The sequence below is a fragment of the Myotis yumanensis genome, unplaced genomic scaffold (genome assembly GCF_028538775.1).
Source record: "Myotis yumanensis isolate MYYU_CA2020_CCGP unplaced genomic scaffold, mMyoYum1.0.hap1 SCAF_1, whole genome shotgun sequence".
NCBI classification, from domain to species: domain Eukaryota; kingdom Metazoa; phylum Chordata; class Mammalia; order Chiroptera; family Vespertilionidae; genus Myotis; species Myotis yumanensis.
Genome location: NW_027223752.1, coordinates 89,472,647 through 89,490,542, shown reverse-complemented (window position 1 = coordinate 89,490,542; position 17,896 = coordinate 89,472,647). Strand labels below are relative to the sequence as shown.

At 39.3% G+C, this 17,896-nt stretch overlaps 1 protein-coding gene across 2 annotated transcripts in view; it reads left to right on the top strand.

Annotated features, from left to right (window-relative positions):
• The first annotated feature begins 11,063 nt into the window (after positions 1–11,063).
• PRKD1 (protein kinase D1) overlaps positions 11,064–17,896 on the top strand; it is a 310,832-nt gene continuing 303,999 nt past the window's right edge. Inside the window, exon 1 of one of the 2 annotated variants that reach the window (XM_070427343.1) lies at positions 11,064–11,519. In XM_070427343.1, the coding sequence (XP_070283444.1) occupies positions 11,256–11,519 (264 nt within the window). In that variant the 5' untranslated portion in view covers positions 11,064–11,255. The remainder of the gene's footprint in view (positions 11,520–17,896) is intronic. The other variant, XM_070427353.1, reaches the window with a different exon arrangement.

The window sequence follows — 17,896 nt, the reverse complement described above, 5'->3', positions numbered from 1 at the left end:
ATATGTTTTATTGATTTTTTCACAGAGAGGAAAGGAGAGGGATAGAGAGTTAGAAATATCGATCAGCTGCCTCCTGCACACCTCCCACTGGGGATATGCCCGCAACCAAGGTACATGCCCTTGGCTGGAATCGAACCTGGGACCTTTCAGTCAGCAGGCCGACGCCCTATCCACTGAGCCAAACCAGTTAGGGCTTAATCTCCTCTTCTTAACAGGACAACAATAAGATTGGATTAGGACCTTATTTTTTTTTTTTTTTTGTAATTCTCATTAGAGGATATTTTTTTTCCATTGATTTTTAGGAAGGGTGGGAGGAGAGGGGAAGAGAGAGATAGAGAGAAAGAGAAAGAGGTGAGAGAGACACATCGATTGGCCGGGGATCGAACCTATCCTCTAGGCACATGCTCTTGATGACAGGGAACCTGTGACCCTTAGGTCTGCAGGTGATGCTCCAACCACTGAGCCAAACTGACCAGGGCAAGAGCTTCATTTTTATTTAAAGGCCCTATCTCCAAATACAATCACATTCTGAGGTAATGGAGGTTAGGGCTTCAACCTGTGAAAAAATTTTTAATATATATTTTTATTGATTTCAGAGAGGAAAGGAGAGGGAGAGAGAGACAGAAACATCAATGATGAGGGAGAATCATTGACCAGCTGCCTCCTGCATGCCCTCCACTGGGATCGAGCCTGCAACCCAGTCATGTACCCTGACCGGAATCTAACCTGTGACCCTTCAGTCTGTAGGCCGATGCTCTATCCACTGAGCCAAACCAGTTAGGGCAACATGTGAATTTTACAGCAGACATAATTCAGCAGGTAACAGCCACACTCACCATTCTGCCATTAAAAAGGAAGTTCTATAAGTTAAGATTTTGGAATTAAGCTCAGAAGGGCTATTTTATAATGACCATAGCTGTAGTTTGGAGTGTGGTGTGTGTGTGTGTGTGTGTGTAATATTTGTTCAAATAGGTTGCCAAAATACTCCACAGATATGCATTTTAACGGTAAAAACATGGGCCAGTTAGAGACATTATAATGCTATAATTTGGGGATAAAACAAGCACATTTTATAGCTCAAATAGAATCATATTACTTAATTATTTTTTAACTAAAAACTAGATTATTCTATCATTGTATCATTACTCAATAATTTATGACATTGTAAGTTTAGAAACCAGGATTGGTTTGTTAAAATATAAAATTTTCTTATAACACAATTTTACTAGGTTCTAAAAATCAAATTTTAACATCTTTTATTCCATCTGTTTTTAAGCTATGTGCTTATAATTTTTAAAGTACTATACTTTAGCATTAAGAAAATTAGATTAGTATTTATATTTTGAGCCAGTTAACAGAAAGTATGGCTGAAAAATAGCAAAGTAAATAGTTTGCAATTTCACTCATCAGTGATATTTCATGAAGTTAATTTATTTCTTTCATAATAATATACAGTTATATATGTATACGTACATGTACATAGATTCTACCACTTAGTTTCCAAATATAGCATAAATCACTGTGTGATTTCTGACAGGAGAACTGATATTCTGAGGTGTCAAATTTGATTTGAATATTCAACTTAAAAACTATAAAATGTCTTGCTAATTTTTTCAAAAAAATGTGTTTTTTTTTTAAAGATTTTATGTCAGCTTAATGTGCTTCACCATTATAAATTCTTGGAAATTTTTTGCATCTTTAAATGAATGATTCTATATCAAAAGCCTCTGGATATAATCCTTGTTAGCAGACTTGTTTCCACAAATTATTAGTCTTATTTATACTGTCCTGCAACTGAGTTTCTAAGTATTTATTCCAACTTATAAATATATTTTCTGCCCAAGTAATAGTTCTATTATTCACATAAAATATATGCTAGCAAAAACAGGAATAAAGTAAATGTTAAGCATAGGGAGTAAAAAACCATATTCTAGAATACTCTGTAACCATCCCAAATAATGTTTCCAAAGAGTATTTAATGACTTTGGAAAAAATGTGTCGGTATAATAAGCTTTAAAATAATATTTAAATATATTTTTTATATTATTCCACACACACTCACAAAAAAGTAAAATAAATTACTATTAACTTGGAGTTAAGAGATTATAGTTGATTTTTATTTTGATTTAGATTTTTTCCCCAAATTTTCTAAAATGACGTATTACTTTTATAATCTGAAAAAGAACAATAAATGTTATTCTTAAAAGAACTGTAGCTGAGATAGTTGATTTTTAGGGAAGGTAGGCCATTAGATTATGTCATACATTTTTTGGAGGCATTTTAAGCTCAAGCCATTCACTCATTCAGTAAACAATTTGGAACTATTACCAAGAATCAGCACCTATTCCATGTCAGATATAATAGCTGGTTTTGAAGACACTTGAGGGGGAGTATGTGGAGATGATTACAAAAAGGCTCCCATAGGTATAGGATGCAAGTGAAATCAATAGTATGTGATAGGTGTTAGAGTAATGGCCTAAGAAAGTGATATAAGCATAGCTCAGCACAGAGCTGACTATGTGGATCTGAGTCAGACTAGATCACAAGAAGAGGATTTATTTGAACTTTATTAACTGAGTCCCTCGAGGAAATGTCTAACTTAGAGTTGGTTTCTGTGACTTGAGCTTTAGAACAGGGGGAATATAAAAGACTATTATCCTGAAAAAAGTTAGCAAATTTTTAATCTTCAAACTGTAGGTGAACAGTTTGAATTGGAAAACATGTTAATGAGCATTTGTTACATTCTGTTTCTAAGGGATAAAAAGGTGAATAAAATAAGAGCCTTGCCCTTAGGAAGCTCAGTCTCTAAATCAAATGTTTTGCTGTCTTGTGTAATATGGACAACTGTGATAATTTCATCCAAAATTTTTGCTTAAAATCAGACAATAAAAATTAGAAAGAACACTGTTATCCTTTCCTTGTTTTGGCTCTGAGGAATTTTAGACCTAATTATTACAGCATAAATCATGGATATTAGTCCAGATATTTGCACTACTTATTTATGTGATAAAAAATTTCTACTTATTAAAATGGTTTTATTGCTTTTTGAAAAGGACACGTGACAAATCATAAATTAAAGCTACATAAATGCATTTATCATTTAATTATGAATTATTTAATTTCTATATAAAAACAAAGAAAATATGTTTGATAAGGGAAATAAAGGTTAAAATGAATATTTCTCATTAGTGACTTAAATAGCTTTATTTTTCCAAAGCAATTAACATATATTTCAATAACTAAATTCTTTTTTTAAAAAATATATTTTATTGATTTTTTACAGAGAGGAAGGGAGAGGGATAGAGAGTTAGAAACATTGATGAGAGAGAAACATTGATCAGCTGCCTCCTGCACACCCACCACTGGGGATGTGCCCGCAACCAAGGTACATGCCCTTGACCGGAATCGAACCTGGGACCCTTCAGTCCGCAGGCAGACACTCTATCCACTGAGCCAAACCGGTTAGGGCTAACTAAATTTTTTTTAATGTTCAACTTGCAAGGCTAGATGTAGAGGAGCATATAATAAATAAAGTAAACAGGACAAAGATGTGCTGGGCAGTGATAGGAATGCTATTTGTTGCATGGACAAACTAACAAGCTTTCAAATCCCATGGTCTACACTTGTTACTTGGACATCCAACCAGAGCAGCAAAGGGCAAAGGTTAAAGTTCTCTAGAATGTCTTCTTTCATCTATCAGAATAAGTACATAATTTTTATCTTGAATACATTCTGAAACAAGTCTTGAATTTAAGGTTTTTTTTTACCCTCTTTTCAGTTTAAGAGGACTTGATTTTTCTAGGTGATCTGGATGACTAACTGGTTGAACAAAACACAATATATTCATAAAAAGTATGTATGTCATATACATAAAAGAAATATATTTAAAAATAAATATAAAATTAATGTTTAATTCAAGAAGTAAATATTCTACTTAAAGTGGTATGAAGCAAAGATTTTTAGTTTGAATGCATGTTAATAAATCTGTAAATAGTTCAATTTAAAAATAATAAAGTATGGGAAAGAAGGTTTATGGGGGTTGCAACAATTTTTTTACGATTTTTTTTGGATTGCATATTTGAGGATAAGAATTAATTTAAAAATGCAGCATGATAACTAGATAAAATATGGTTTTAATTCCATATAAATGATCTCATTTTAATTATTCAGCTTTTTACCCTAATGGAATATGGGTTTTAAGTAATAAGTGAATTTAAGAAATAATGCCATTTAAAATTTTTCTAAGCCAAGAAAAGCAAATTATTTTTTCTTAAACTGTTAAAACTATTTTTCCTGGTTATGTCATGAGGAAATAAATCTGCCAGATTCTTTCCCTTAAAAAGTTCATTTTCCAAATCAAGCATCAGAAACCACACAAGAAATTTCAGCTTAAAAATATTTTTTTCCAGGAAGGGGCCCAAAAAGTAACTTTGGATTAATTGTATCTCCTTTATTCTTTCTTACTAATTTTTCAAAATTTAGTCAGTGCTTTATAAAATATACTGACTAAAATAATGCAAAGTCTGACAAAATAACATATACTATAAAGAGAATAAATTAGGTTATTGAACATTATCAACTAATGGGAGGTATCTGATATTCATAGTTGAATTTGAATTTACTAAAAGCTGATGTGCACACATAGAGTTGGCAACTCTAAGCAATAGCCTTCTGAGTATAAAGAAGTCCAAGGAAAAAGTGTTTCATTCCGTTTTCTACAAGGGACCCAACCAAATGTTATGATACCTTGGAGCCAGCAGATATTAGAACAGCAGAGTCAAAGTTGTTATTGTCCAGGAAGGAATGATGTTTAGGGAATCAAGTCTAACAAAAAGAACATCGTATAAATTAGAAATGTAAATGTAGATATTTTTCATGTGTGCAAAAAGTAAAACTTCAACATTTTGGACAAAATATTTAAAATTTACTCATGACTAAAAATTATGCCCAGCTGGTTGAGCACTGACCTATGAACCAGGACTTCACAGTTCGATTCCTGGTCAGGATCAGGAATATGCCTGGGTTATGGGCTCAATCCCCAGTATGGGGTGTGCAGGAGGGAGCCAATCAATGATTCTCTCTCATCGTTGATGTTTCTGTCTCTCTTTCCCTCTCTGAAATCAATAAAAAACATATAAAAAATTAGAAAAATATGGGTTAAGGAATACTTTTTAAAACTTCTAGCTAAACACTGAAAGCTGGATCTCTTTCTTCTGGCCCACTGATGAATATGAAAGCAAATAAACATATCTTCCAATAACTGAGACAATTGAATTTTTAGAAAAAAAATCTAGAAATCAATAGATATACTCAGATTGATTTAAGTTCTTAAAAACAAAATAATAGTAAGAGTAATAATGGGAAATAAAAACTATAGATGGATATTTTTCTGAACTCAGAATAGGAAATACATTTCCAAGCAACATGAAGGCACAAAAAAAGATATTTCTAAAGAAGCTTGAAAGCTATAACCCCATAAAACATTAAAAGATAAATGATTAAAGGTACTTGCCTTTTATATATAACAAGAGTAACATTCTTTATATATAATAGTTTCTTATTTATTAATAAGTAGAAAAGGAATATTCAATATATAAACATCTAAGTAACTTCGAATATAATATTCAAAAAAGAAGACACACTAGTAGTAATCATAAGCACATTAAAATGTTTAACCTTGAATAAGTAAAAATTAAAATGAAAAATTCAATTATTATCTAAAAATTAATTATTCAGTAGGAATATATTTAAAAACAGTACTCTTATATATAGCTAGTACATGTAATTTTTAGTTTAAAATAACCTTTATTTTTATTTACTCTGGCTTGTATAGCTTGGGTATATTTCTGTTCATTTTCTTTGCAGATCTGTACTTACCTAGAACTTAAAATGTAGTCACACTGGTGTCTGAATTTATTCCTCACCTGGATAATTTGTGATTTCATATTTGAAAGCCAGTCTTTGAGGGTCTCTTGTCATTTGGGGGGGGGTCTCTGACTCTAGGATTATACCTGTGGTGCTTTTGAATTTTTGAAACTGCTTTATTAAAGAATACATTTTTCTTTTGTTGAAAATTAACTTCTAAAGTTCACTTCTTTTCTCCTTTATTTTCCATGAAATTATCAGCAAGATATGGCAACATTTGGTCACATGTTCAAGTTTTAGCAGGAGATTTTGGCTGATGCCAGTATGGTTGATGTCTCCAATAGGACCTCATTTTTCTGTGGCACCAGTCTGGTGAGATTATCCTTATTTAACCTAGTTTTACAGACTATGGTTTAAGAACACTTTGAAGCAAACAAACAACATCAAATGTTTATCATATGCACAAATCATCTATCATCCATTCATCCATTATTTTTATTGTCATGCTTACAACTTCCAGTGCTTAATCATATAAAAAAGGAGTACATCCAGGGACCGATCACACTTTCTTCTTCAAATTTCTGATTCCACATTGGTATATAATTTCTCTGGTCCTCAGTTTGTCAGGCTGTGAAATGGTTCTACCAAGGGATATGATCCCTGCAGTCATAGATTGCATATGTTTTCTATTCACTTTTTTCTCTGCTGTTCATTTCATCTGGACAAAGCATATAGTGCTTCTATGCTGACTCCCATTCAAATGAAGCTATTCTGAATCTTCTGATTATTAATTGTGAATTACTGGACACTCCCAATATTATGCACCTGTTATGCATTCATGCTTTTCTTCAAAGTATCTGTTTTTAATTTTCTGAGCAATTTTCTTTACCTTCAACTTTAACCTAAATTCTTTTACATTTGTCATATAGTACACCATTCACAAAATGTGTTCTGTGGAACATTAGCTATGTGATAGTTTAATAAGGCTATATGACAAAAAAACAACAACAACAAAATGAGTGGGGTTTTGAGGTAAAAAATGTCTGGAAAGTAGTGAGTTAAATGAAAAAAAATATTTTGTAACGAACTTCTCAGTGTCTATAAATGCTAATTTATAAGCCATACAAGAAAATAAAGTTTAGGCATTTATTTCTAAAATTATTTCAACATCCAACCCTCTTTTGAAGAACATCCAACGAGATTATCATTCATCTTTTTAAGTTGCTCTAAGTACTTCCATATACTTTTGCATACCCAAATCATTTGCAGAGTCTTAATTAGGGAATTGAACCTTGAAGCTTCTTTCTAAGGTGGTATTCCCAGCCACTGCCAGAAGTCCATTATTTTAGTAATGTTAGTCATTATTCAAAAACTGAAATACAATTTCATGAATATCCTATATAATAAAACCCTAATATGCAAATCGATCAAATGGCAGAATGACTGGCGGAACGACCGGTTGCTATTACGCACACTGACCTCCAGGGGGCAGATGCTCAATGCAGGAGCTGCCTCCAGCCAGCAGGCCCCAGGCCAGCCAAGGTGGGTGCCAGCAGGAGCCCCCTGATTACCCCGCCAGTCACCCCAAAGAGAGAGATGACTGGCAGCCACAGCAGGGGGCGGGGCCTGTGAGCAGGTGGTGCCAGGCTGGCCAAGGATTGGCCCTGATCGTCAACCAGGCCTAGGGATCCTACCAGTGCATGAATTTTGTGCATCAGGCCCCTAGTAATTTATAAGCAGCTATTTGTTTTCTAAATCCTCTTTTTTTCTCTTCCTACGTTCAAACATCCAGAGGATTAAAACCATTGAATTCTCTCAAATCCTTCAAGTTTTCTAGGTATAATGTCAAAGTCACCAGAGATACTAGTACATACCTAGTTTCTTTCAGGTATTATCTATTACTCATTCTCTTGTGATTCAGCAAAGTGGATAATGGTTTGCAAACTGTCAAATCTCAGATGTCTATGATAGAAATAGCAATAACGAACACCACGAGAATGTTCTGCTTGTTCTGGGGAGCTCCATTAGTTTTGAGATTTTTTTTCCTTCTTGTTTCTCTTTATTCACTCTTTTGCATTCAGTAACTTATCAGCTTCTTAAAAAATTTTTAATTCTCCAGGGCTTCTTTAGGATTCTCTCCCCTACTCCTGTTTCTTTCTTAACTGTTTCTAATATTCTATAAGAATGTTTCATACCATTAAAAAAATCAGAATATAAGAAGCAGTTATTTACACAGTTTATTTCTTCCTAAGGAGAGCATGTAAGTTCCCGTCTCATATAACTGATGAATGCCTTAAGCCCCCTCTTTCTAGATATATCATCTAATCTCACTTTGAAATATCTGCACACTGATAATTTCCATCCAAATGTATTCCTGGTCCTTCTCTCTACTAAATTTTGGGCTCTCTAGTTCTAGTAGTTATTTCTAGGTTGAACGGCTAGTGGCATCTCAAACTCAACACAATCAAAGCAGAAATCTTTTTCTTCCCGATCTTCTCTGCCTCGGTCATCTGCTTGGACTCATTTATCTTATACACAGTGGTGAGAAAATTGTCTTTTAAAAATGTTAATTAAATCTTATAGGTCTCTGGTTTAAAATCTTCTAATGAATTGGCAAGTGCACTAATAATAGAATAAAAAATTTACCATGGCTTATCAAGACCCTCTGTCATCTGGCTTTTACCAACTCTCTGACTTTATCTCAGGCATTTGCCCTGCTTTTCCTGTGCCTTGAAAATGGCAAGTACTTCTTGTGTTAGGCTCTTTGCACCAGCTGTTCCCAATACCTACAGTGTTAATCCCCCCAGATCTTTTTCAGGCTGGCTCCCTTCTATCATCAGGTTTGGCTCAAATGTAAACTCAGTGAAAACCTTCTCTCATCTCTAGATTTCTTTCAAAGTAAATTTCTTTCTCCACAAGTCACTCAAATAAAAAAGATTTCTGCTTTGACCGTGTTGAGTTTGAGATGCTGTTCAACCTAGAAATAACTGCTAGAACTTGAGAGCCCAAAATTTAGTTAAGAGAGGAGGACCAGGGATACATTTGGATGGAAATTATCAGTGTGCAGATATTACAAAGTGAGATTAGATGATATATCTAGAAAGAGGGGGCTTAAGGCATTCATCAGTCATATTGCATTATTTTTATTCATTGTAATTATGATTGTCAGAAATAATCTTATGTATTGTTTTCCTTTTTAATGTTATGGCATAAAACTTGTCCATCTTTACAGCATACCTGGTGCCAGTATAGTGCCTGCAGAGAAGGCCTTAATACATCATAGTGGTATCTACAAACATGAAAGTCTTCAGCTCTCCTGAACCTTAAGCCAAACTAGTTTTGTAAGTATCTTGCACATTGACCAGCAGAATTTTTTTTTTTTTTCTGGAAGTAGGAAACTGTGGGCATACTGATTTTATTCCAATTTTGAAAAAAAAAAAGAAACATTTTCTGTCATTAAAAAAAACTTCCTAGAGAATCAGAAGAGCATTGCACCATGAATATTCCCACCATTCTCCTAGCTTAGTTGAATCTGGCACATTAGAACGAAATAATTTTGTTATATTTTGTTTGTTTGTTTATATCTTGACCTCAGGTCCTGACCCAGAACAAGGCATTGCAGGGTAGTTTTCAGAAGTAAGTAAGCGGGGAAAACACAACACACCCATGTAGACCTTCTCACATCAAACACAGGCAGAATAAATTCAAATCCCTTCTACGGCTGTGAGAAACACAATGTTGTTGGAAACATTCAAGACTCCAATACTGACCCTGGGAATGAACTCTAAAGGAAAACTACCTTGCAGCGCCTTGTTCTGGGCCAGGACCTGAGGTCAAGGTATAAACAAACAAACAAACAAACAAACAAAATAGAACAAAATAAAATGTAACTTGTATAATGGCTTTCTTGGGGATGCCCGTGTGTGCTTGAGTAAGGCAAGTAGAGAAATAGGCAGCACGACTGGCTACCAATTTGCTTAGTCCACTTCAAAATGAAGACTCAAAAATGCCTTGAGGGTGACAGGCAGCAGACCATGTGGTCGAGCATTACCCCTAGCGGGTCCTTCTGAGGTCGGGCCCTCACAGTCTAGAAGCCTGCCCTAGTGGGGAGATGATTAGCATTCATCTTCAAGGCCTGGGAAGCACCCCCTGCTCCCCCACTCCCTCCCCCCTCCAAAGCAACAGCGAGTAGGAACATCATGCTTCAAAAGCAGGGCGATGGTGCCCAGCCTTGGAGGTGGCGCTGGGCGGAGCTGGGAGCACCACTCCTACGAAGCCCACTCTAGAGTGACAGAAGAGGGAGGCAAACAGAGTTTCTGAGGGTCCAAGACTAGAAGCTCCAGACACAGAAGACAAGGTAAAGGGAACGAGGCCGCATTAGACTTTCCTCCTGCCTTTATGGAAACAACGCCCCCCCCCCCCCCCCCCCCCCCCGCGCCCAACAACAAAAAAGAGAGGTTCTTTGAATCCAGCCACTTGCATACATCTGGTGTCTTGGGAGCTGCGGTGGAGGAGGTGGGCTTGAGGATCAGGGTGTGCCAGAGAGACAAAAAAAGTAGAGACAGGTTTAAAAACATTTCCGTGGATTGGCCTCCCACCTGCTTTGGCAATAAACCCCAGGGCTCCTAGAAGGAGCCTGGATGTAAGGGGTTTCCTGGGACCCTCTCTTTTCTCCTCCCTATGCTCTCCCAGGGGGGCAGCAGCCAGGCGCGGCGTCCTCGGGTCCGCCAGAGACCACCTCTCCAGAAGTGCGCGGTCCTCGGGCATTCGGAAGAGGCGGCGGGGTCCGTGGGGACCGGGCAGCGCGCGGGCGTCCCCGCCGTCCGCGGTCGGACAGCCTGGCCGGCGACTGGAGTCCCGCAGGGAGCGACGGGCCGCACCCGCGCAGGCGTCCCGAGCCCCGCACCAGCCTGGCCCCGGGGACCGGAGGGTCAGTCCCGGGGCGGCGGGGCGGCGACCCAGCGCCTGCGGCCACCGCGGCCGCGCGGCTCCTGCGGTTCCCGCGCCCGCCGGGTGGAGGCTCCGCAGCGCCGCCCCCAGCGCCCCTCCCCGCCCCCCGCCCCGCCCCCGCCGGCGCCCGGCGCGCTGACCTGCCACCCGGCCCGGGAGCCCGCCGCCGCGGTGCTGCTCGGCGGCGGCGCCTCCCTCGCGCGGCGCCCGCGCTCCTGGCGGCGCAGTCCTCCCGCTCGGCCATCTTCCCTCCTCCCTCTCCCCTCCCGAGCCTCAGCCCCGGTCCTGCCCCCGCGCGGGGACTTTTCCGGAAAGTTTTTATTTTCCGCCTTGGTTCTTGGAGAGAGCACCTCCCGGCTCCGCAGCAGCAAACTTTTTCCGCCGCTGCTCCCCGCCCTCGGCTGCCCTGACCCGCGGCCCGCAGCGCGCCCGGCCGAGCGATGAGCACCCCCCCGGTTCTGCGGCCGCCCAGCCCCCTGCTGCCCGTGGCCGCGGTGGCGGCAGCGGCGGCCGCCGCGCTGATGCCGGGGTCGGGGCCCGGCCCCGCGCCCTTCCTGGCTCCCGTGGCCGCGCCGGCCGCGGGCATCTCCTTCCATCTGCAGATCGGCCTGAGCCGCGAGCCGGTGCTGCTGCTCCAGGACTCGTCCGGGGACTACAGCCTGGCGCACGTCCGCGAGATGGCTTGCTCCATCGTCGACCAGAAGGTGAGCCCGGCCCCTTCCCGCCGCGCAGGGGGCGCTCCCGCCCAGCGCCCCTCGCCGCCCCAACTTTCCGGGTCCGGGCGCTCAGCCCGAAGCCAGCCTCACCGGAGCTCCCGGAGGGGACCGGCACCCTCCGAGTGGGACGGCCGCGTGCCAGCCACGGCACTCCTTGGGTCCAGGTCTCCCTCGCCCCCCGTTACATTCCCGGTTTCCCTCCAGCCTGCAGCCTCTCCCCCCACTTCCATCCCTCTCGGGGCATTTCCAGGTATCTGGCCCTTTTCTTGTCTCGCCTCTTCCAACCGGTGAGACTTTCCGGCTTTCCCCTCACTCCCCCTGGACCAGCTCATTCCAGGCGCCAGAGTCCCCTGGGCCCCGCGCAGCAGGTTTCAGCTCCACTCCCTTCCACGTTAGCCCCCTCTGGCTCGGATGGATGCTGAGGAGTTCCTGCAGGAATCTGGACATGAGGAATTTCTCACCTGTCAAATAAGCCTTTAAGAGAGGGTGATTGGCCGGGCCAGCTGTGAAAACAACTGACTAGAAAACAACTACCTGCCTCTAGGCGAACATGGGGGCCAATATGTCAACATACAGTTAGAAAGTTGCAGCTTTCTTCTTGCCTTTCATCCTTGGTCGCTGAGAGTGGGGCATCGAAGTGGGGCACAGGCCTTTCAAGGGTGGGGTGCTGCGCTGGAGCGCCAGGAGGCTGCGCTTAAGTTTGTGGCTGTGAAACTTTGGACAGCGGCCATCAAAGGCAGGTTGGAAAAAGGGCCATTTTCCTGGGCCAGGCCACCCTGGGAGGGGACCCAGCCCGCCCACCACTGTTAATGGCACAATTCTGAATTTCAGATGGTTTCTGTAGCCATCCAGAGGCGTGTTGCATAGAGGGGGTGATAAGAGTGTAAAGGAGAGGGGACGATGGCGCCAGTCCCTTTAGTGTCAATAGCCAAGGCTTAGCGGGTGGAGACAGGTCTGTCAAGGTGCTGAATTTCAGCCCCGAAGGACTGGCTGGTACTTGCCTTATAAATATCACTTGGATAATCATGAATGCTTTCTGTAAACTTTGGGAGTAGAGTTTCCTAAGCCAGAGTGTTGTGAATTGTGGCACTCAGCGCGGGGATATTAGGAAAAGCTGCAGGGAAAACCACTCTCTTAGGAAGTTGTAAAAGTTCTGGAGCCCAGGCTAAGGTAAGGATGGACGCCAGGGAAAGTGTTCATTGAATGCAGTGACATTTTATATTACACTTGACTCGCAATTTTTTGCAACTTCCATGGAAATGACATATTTTGTCTCCATTCTGGTACAAGTCATATCAGGTGCCTCCTCATCAATATTTTTTTGGGGGGGAAACCTGCAGCAGGTGAACAGGAGCACTCCCCCAGGCACCAAAGCCTTCCCGCAATGGAAGGGGTAGTCTACAACAACCTCTCTTAGGGGGTCAACCAGTAAATTAAAGAATAGCGGATAAGCACATACATAATGTATTAGGAAATTTTCCCCAAACCTAATGCAATTGTATGGAATGTCACCTCAATTTTAAAGCATGTGATAGAGTTGTAGGGAGTATTTGGATTGGTTCAAATGAATATGAACAGGCTGTTTTGGACAGTTTTAACACACACACACACACACACACCCCTTGATGGAGCTTAGGATGGGGAGAAACGTGTGGTGTAAGAAGTTTGGGAGTGGAATGTTGAATGAAGAGTGAGTTCTGAATTCCAGTAATATCAGTAGCTAACACGGGGGATGCTATGTGGAGGGAGCTATATGAGTGCAAAGGGAGAGAGACCATAAGCTTCTGTGGAACACAGCAGGCCTGAGGGTAGTGGCTAGGATATTCAGAGAAAGTGTAATTATGAAAAGGCCTTGAAATTAAAAGGAGCTCCAATTACCAGATTCCTCCGTAATCTTCTACATGGAGATATCAAACCAAGGCCAGCTGAAAAAGATGCATTTACTACGTGGAGGATGTTTTCGAATGCCAAAAATATTAAGGCAGAAAGAAAACTGGAGTTCCATCATGTGCTAATTGAGACCTGAACCAAACATGGGGGTGGTGGACACCTGGAGAAATACCGTAAAGAAACTCACCAGCCCCGGTGACTGATTTAAAAGGGGGACCCTTTCTTTTGGTATTTACTCTAGGAGTTCTTCTGTCTCTCAAAAGAAGAGTTTGGCCCTGACCGGTTTGGCTCAGTGGATAGAGCGTCGGCCTGCGGGCTGAAAGGTCCCAGGTTCGATTCCGGCTAAGGGCATGTACCTTGGTTGTGGGCACATCCCCAGTAGGGGGTGTGCAGAAGGCAGCTGATCGATGTTTCTCTCTCATCGATGTTTGCAACTCTCTGTCCCTCTCCCTTCCTCTCTGTGAAAAATCAATAAAATGTATTTTTTAAAAAAAAAAAAAAAAAAGAAAAAAAGAAGAGTTTGAAAAGTTTGACTGCTTGGGATAGCCAAGGTGAGGTCTCGCACTTTTATTTTTAACGGTCATGGCAAGGGGAGAGATAGATTCAGAGACATGGATTTAAGAGTTACTAATATTCAGTATACTGTAAATAAATACTTACTGGATGGCGGGTCTAGACAGGAACATTTTCATCTCTTTATGTTCGGTCATCTATCTTGAGACATATTATCATGCAGGCAGAAACAAAATTAAGAGGGCAGAATATCCATACAGGAGAGCAGGGGACTCTGCTTTGTGGCAGAGAAGGTCAGTGTGGAGTTAAGGAAGGGGGAGGTGGTCCTTTGTTCCTTGTTTCAAGTTCTCTTGAAGTACTTTCTGAAGGTAGCAATGTGAGGAAGATTGGCAGGAGAGAGAGAGAGGGGCTTGGGGAACGCATGTTGTAGGAGAAAGCTGAGAGTTTTAAGTCATTTACAATTTACTATTTAGACAGACTGGAGTCACGTTGATTTTACAGCAGTCCTCTGCTTTTATTGTTTTGTAATGTGTTAAGAGGGTTTTCATATGTTAGAGAGTTTCCTAGATACTAAGGTCAGACCAGCTTAAATCTTTGGAAGTATTAGCTGACAATTCTGTTTATTTCAGCTGCATTCCTGGGACGCTTTCCATAGGCTGAGCAACTGAGGTGCACAAGGCTGAATGAGAGAGATCCTGTTCCTGAGAAACACATCTTTAACTTATTATTTGGAATTTAGAGTTTTCTTCAGTTATATAGATTTGAAAAGTGGCAGAGATATGACTGTACTTGAAAAATTTGGGTGGCAACTAAACAGAAATGTTCTTTCTTTAATATAAAAGGACCCTGTACACTGACTTAAATAACGAAATAATTATTTCTTTTATCCTGAAGTTTAGATGAAAATCTAGTCTTGCTTTTGGTATGTAACAATGTGTGAATATAAAAGATGTGATTAATTCCTTCTTTTTTGGAAGTATTTGCCCACGGTTATATTATTATGTTTATTTCTTTACTTTGCAAGCATGCAACCTTGAAGGCTGGTTGTATATAAAGACATGTATTCTTAATGTACATGATTATAGTTATTAAAAAAGAACAGTAATAGACCTCACTTTGAAACACAGTGACTTTCTACTGCCAAAGGAATCTTGAATATATAGACTAAGAAGGAATTGTTTTGAAGCAAGGAACAGTAGTCCAAAGGAAAAGTTAGTTTGGTTTCACAGTGCACCAAGTATCTCTACACACATGCCGCACATCACACACTTTTTAAAAATAAGCAATATTAATTTGGGAATGTGAGCTGCAGTTAATAGGAAGACAACTTATATTTGTTTTTTGAATGTGAAGTAATAGCATCTATAAGACCCCTGGCATGTAGTTTCACTTTGCATAGTCACATATCTGACCAAAGAAAAGAAAAAGTGAGATTTTATAGAAGGTAGCTCACGAAAAGAATAACAAAGGCTAGTTTCTTGGTTTGAGAGCAGCTTTACTCTGCTTGGAGTTGTTTCACTTTCTTAATTGTAAATTGTTTTCTTAACAGTTATGGTGTCATTTTTATATTTGTTGTTAATTTTAGCTACGGTACTTCTACATAATTTGAGAAAGCTGGAAGTAATTAGCTGCTTGACTTGCCCAACACATGTGGGTCAACAAAGTCCTTTTAAGCTAATGATGGTGTTTGGGTCTTAGGTGTAGATTTTTATTCAAATTTTATATTTGTTGTATATATTGATTTCTGATTTAATGATGAAGTATAGGATTTGTCATTTCATTAAGTGAGTCTTAAGTAATGTAACTTTAACACCATATACTGTATTTCAAATTTTAATTTCTTTTCAAGTTTAGGAGTATAATAGGATTATACTTTGATATATATGCAATGCCTTTATTATATATATACTACATATATATATGTATTACACATATATAAGTGTTTAAATGTGTTTTGGAACATATTTTAAAAGCCCAATTATCTATATATATCTGCCGGATGCCGAAGTATTGTTTTATATTTTGTATTGTGGCTGCAAGAAGTGGGGCCTCATTATATATCTCATGATCCAAAAGAGAAACTATGCTTTATATTTTTCTATCAATACACAGAACTGAAAACACTTTCTTACAGCTGTATACTATTTAGCAGTTTTCATAAGGAAAATATCCTTTAAATATGAAGTTAAAGGCATTTAGCCTTACAGTCTTAGGGCTGGGAAGAATCTGATGATTGGCTGTTTTGACATATATATGAATTAATTTGGGCCTTTATATACAAGAATCAAACAAATTTGAAAGAATTTTCTGTGAGGGCTATAGTAAGTATGTATCCGTTGGGATAGATGTGGGGCTGGAAATTATTAATAAAGTTTGAAAGTTTGCCCCATGTTTGATGACTGTTGTTTGGTATCAGCAGACACCTATCATAACTATTAAGGGAGATTTAAAACTTTATTTTGCTTATTATTATGATTACTCTTTTTGTGTGTGTGAGGATCGTATCTAGGTCTTCACCAATTTATGCATGAATGACTTTTTAAGGACCATATTAGACAAAACAAACGCATTGGTAAGCCTTTGAATGCATGGTTGTAACTTATCTAAGATTACTTTGAAAATAAAGGCTAATAAGTGTAAAGGATTAAATACACTGCCTGGTTAATAGGTGCATAATAAATAGGATTATTGGTATTCTAAGGCTTTACAGACTAGCATACTGTCTTGCTAACAGAAGAAATGTGTATTTTTTAATCTTATTCTCATCTTAGTATATAATTTGAAATTGTAGTATTAAAAAGCAAACGGGGCTGTAAGGCCCAGGTGACATTATCTGTTCTCTGCACTCTATAATAGAGCAAATCTTAGGAATAGTTGTATTTTGAAACTGCTCCCCAAATCTCAACCTCTCAGACTTCCTGAAGAAGTAATTTGATTATTGTTAAATGAAAAACACATGTGCTGATAAAAGTAAAGCATATCTTCATTGCTTTGTATTATTCTTATCAAGAAGTTGATTTACTTCCTTTCCAATTGCAAGTAATTCTAATGATATTTCATTTGCTAAAAAAGGGAAATAAAATAGGTAATGGTGCAACATTGGCAACATAATGGTTCTCAAATCTGGTCCTCAAGACTGGAGTCCTAAGTTCTCTGCAAATCAGCCCTTGGTCTGAAGAGGAAGATATTTGGATGGAAGGAGATCTCATTTTGTTGCCATGCTAGCACCTAGCATGTTTGCTGAATCATTATATCTGATGAATACCTAGTATGACATGGTTGTGCACATACAGAAGAGTTATATTGGAATGGGGGCAGTTTTATGGGGGAACAATTGAGTTAGCAGTGTGGCTAAGCCAATCACAAGTCTTTTCCAGGTCTTTTCACTAACTACCACTTACCTCTCATAGAAGCCTATGCCCCCATATACAAAACCTTTTGTTAGCCACAATCAGTAATTATTTATTCATCTTTTAAAGGACAGTGGAATAGATAATTACATGAAAGGTAGGTGTATGTGTGTGAGAGATAACTCTAATAATAAAGCAAGTGGGGCTGGAATCAGATTGGATGAGAAGTAAAATGCAGTTCCATAGGAGTTGATCATAGGAGTTCTTTGTTTTTATATTTTTTGCCAAAAGCAAACTAACCTTTTTGACCTCTGACCTCTGACAGTCACTTTGGTTCATCTGAAAGCCCTAAGCCCAAATGTGAAAACAGGTAAAAATTTAGGGTGTTTTTAAAAATAGTGTTAACCTTTTAATTTACCCAGCAGTATGCTAGGGAGGTTTTGAAATGAGGTTTCAGTTTCTTAAATCTTTCCTTAATGTTGGAATATGTTAGAACAACTCAAACAAGAAAAAAAAGGCATCAGTTTTCATTTTTCTATTGATAGGATTTAGATACAGAGAAATGCTTATTTTTCTCACATGTTACAAGAATATGTGAAATTTCTCCCAAGA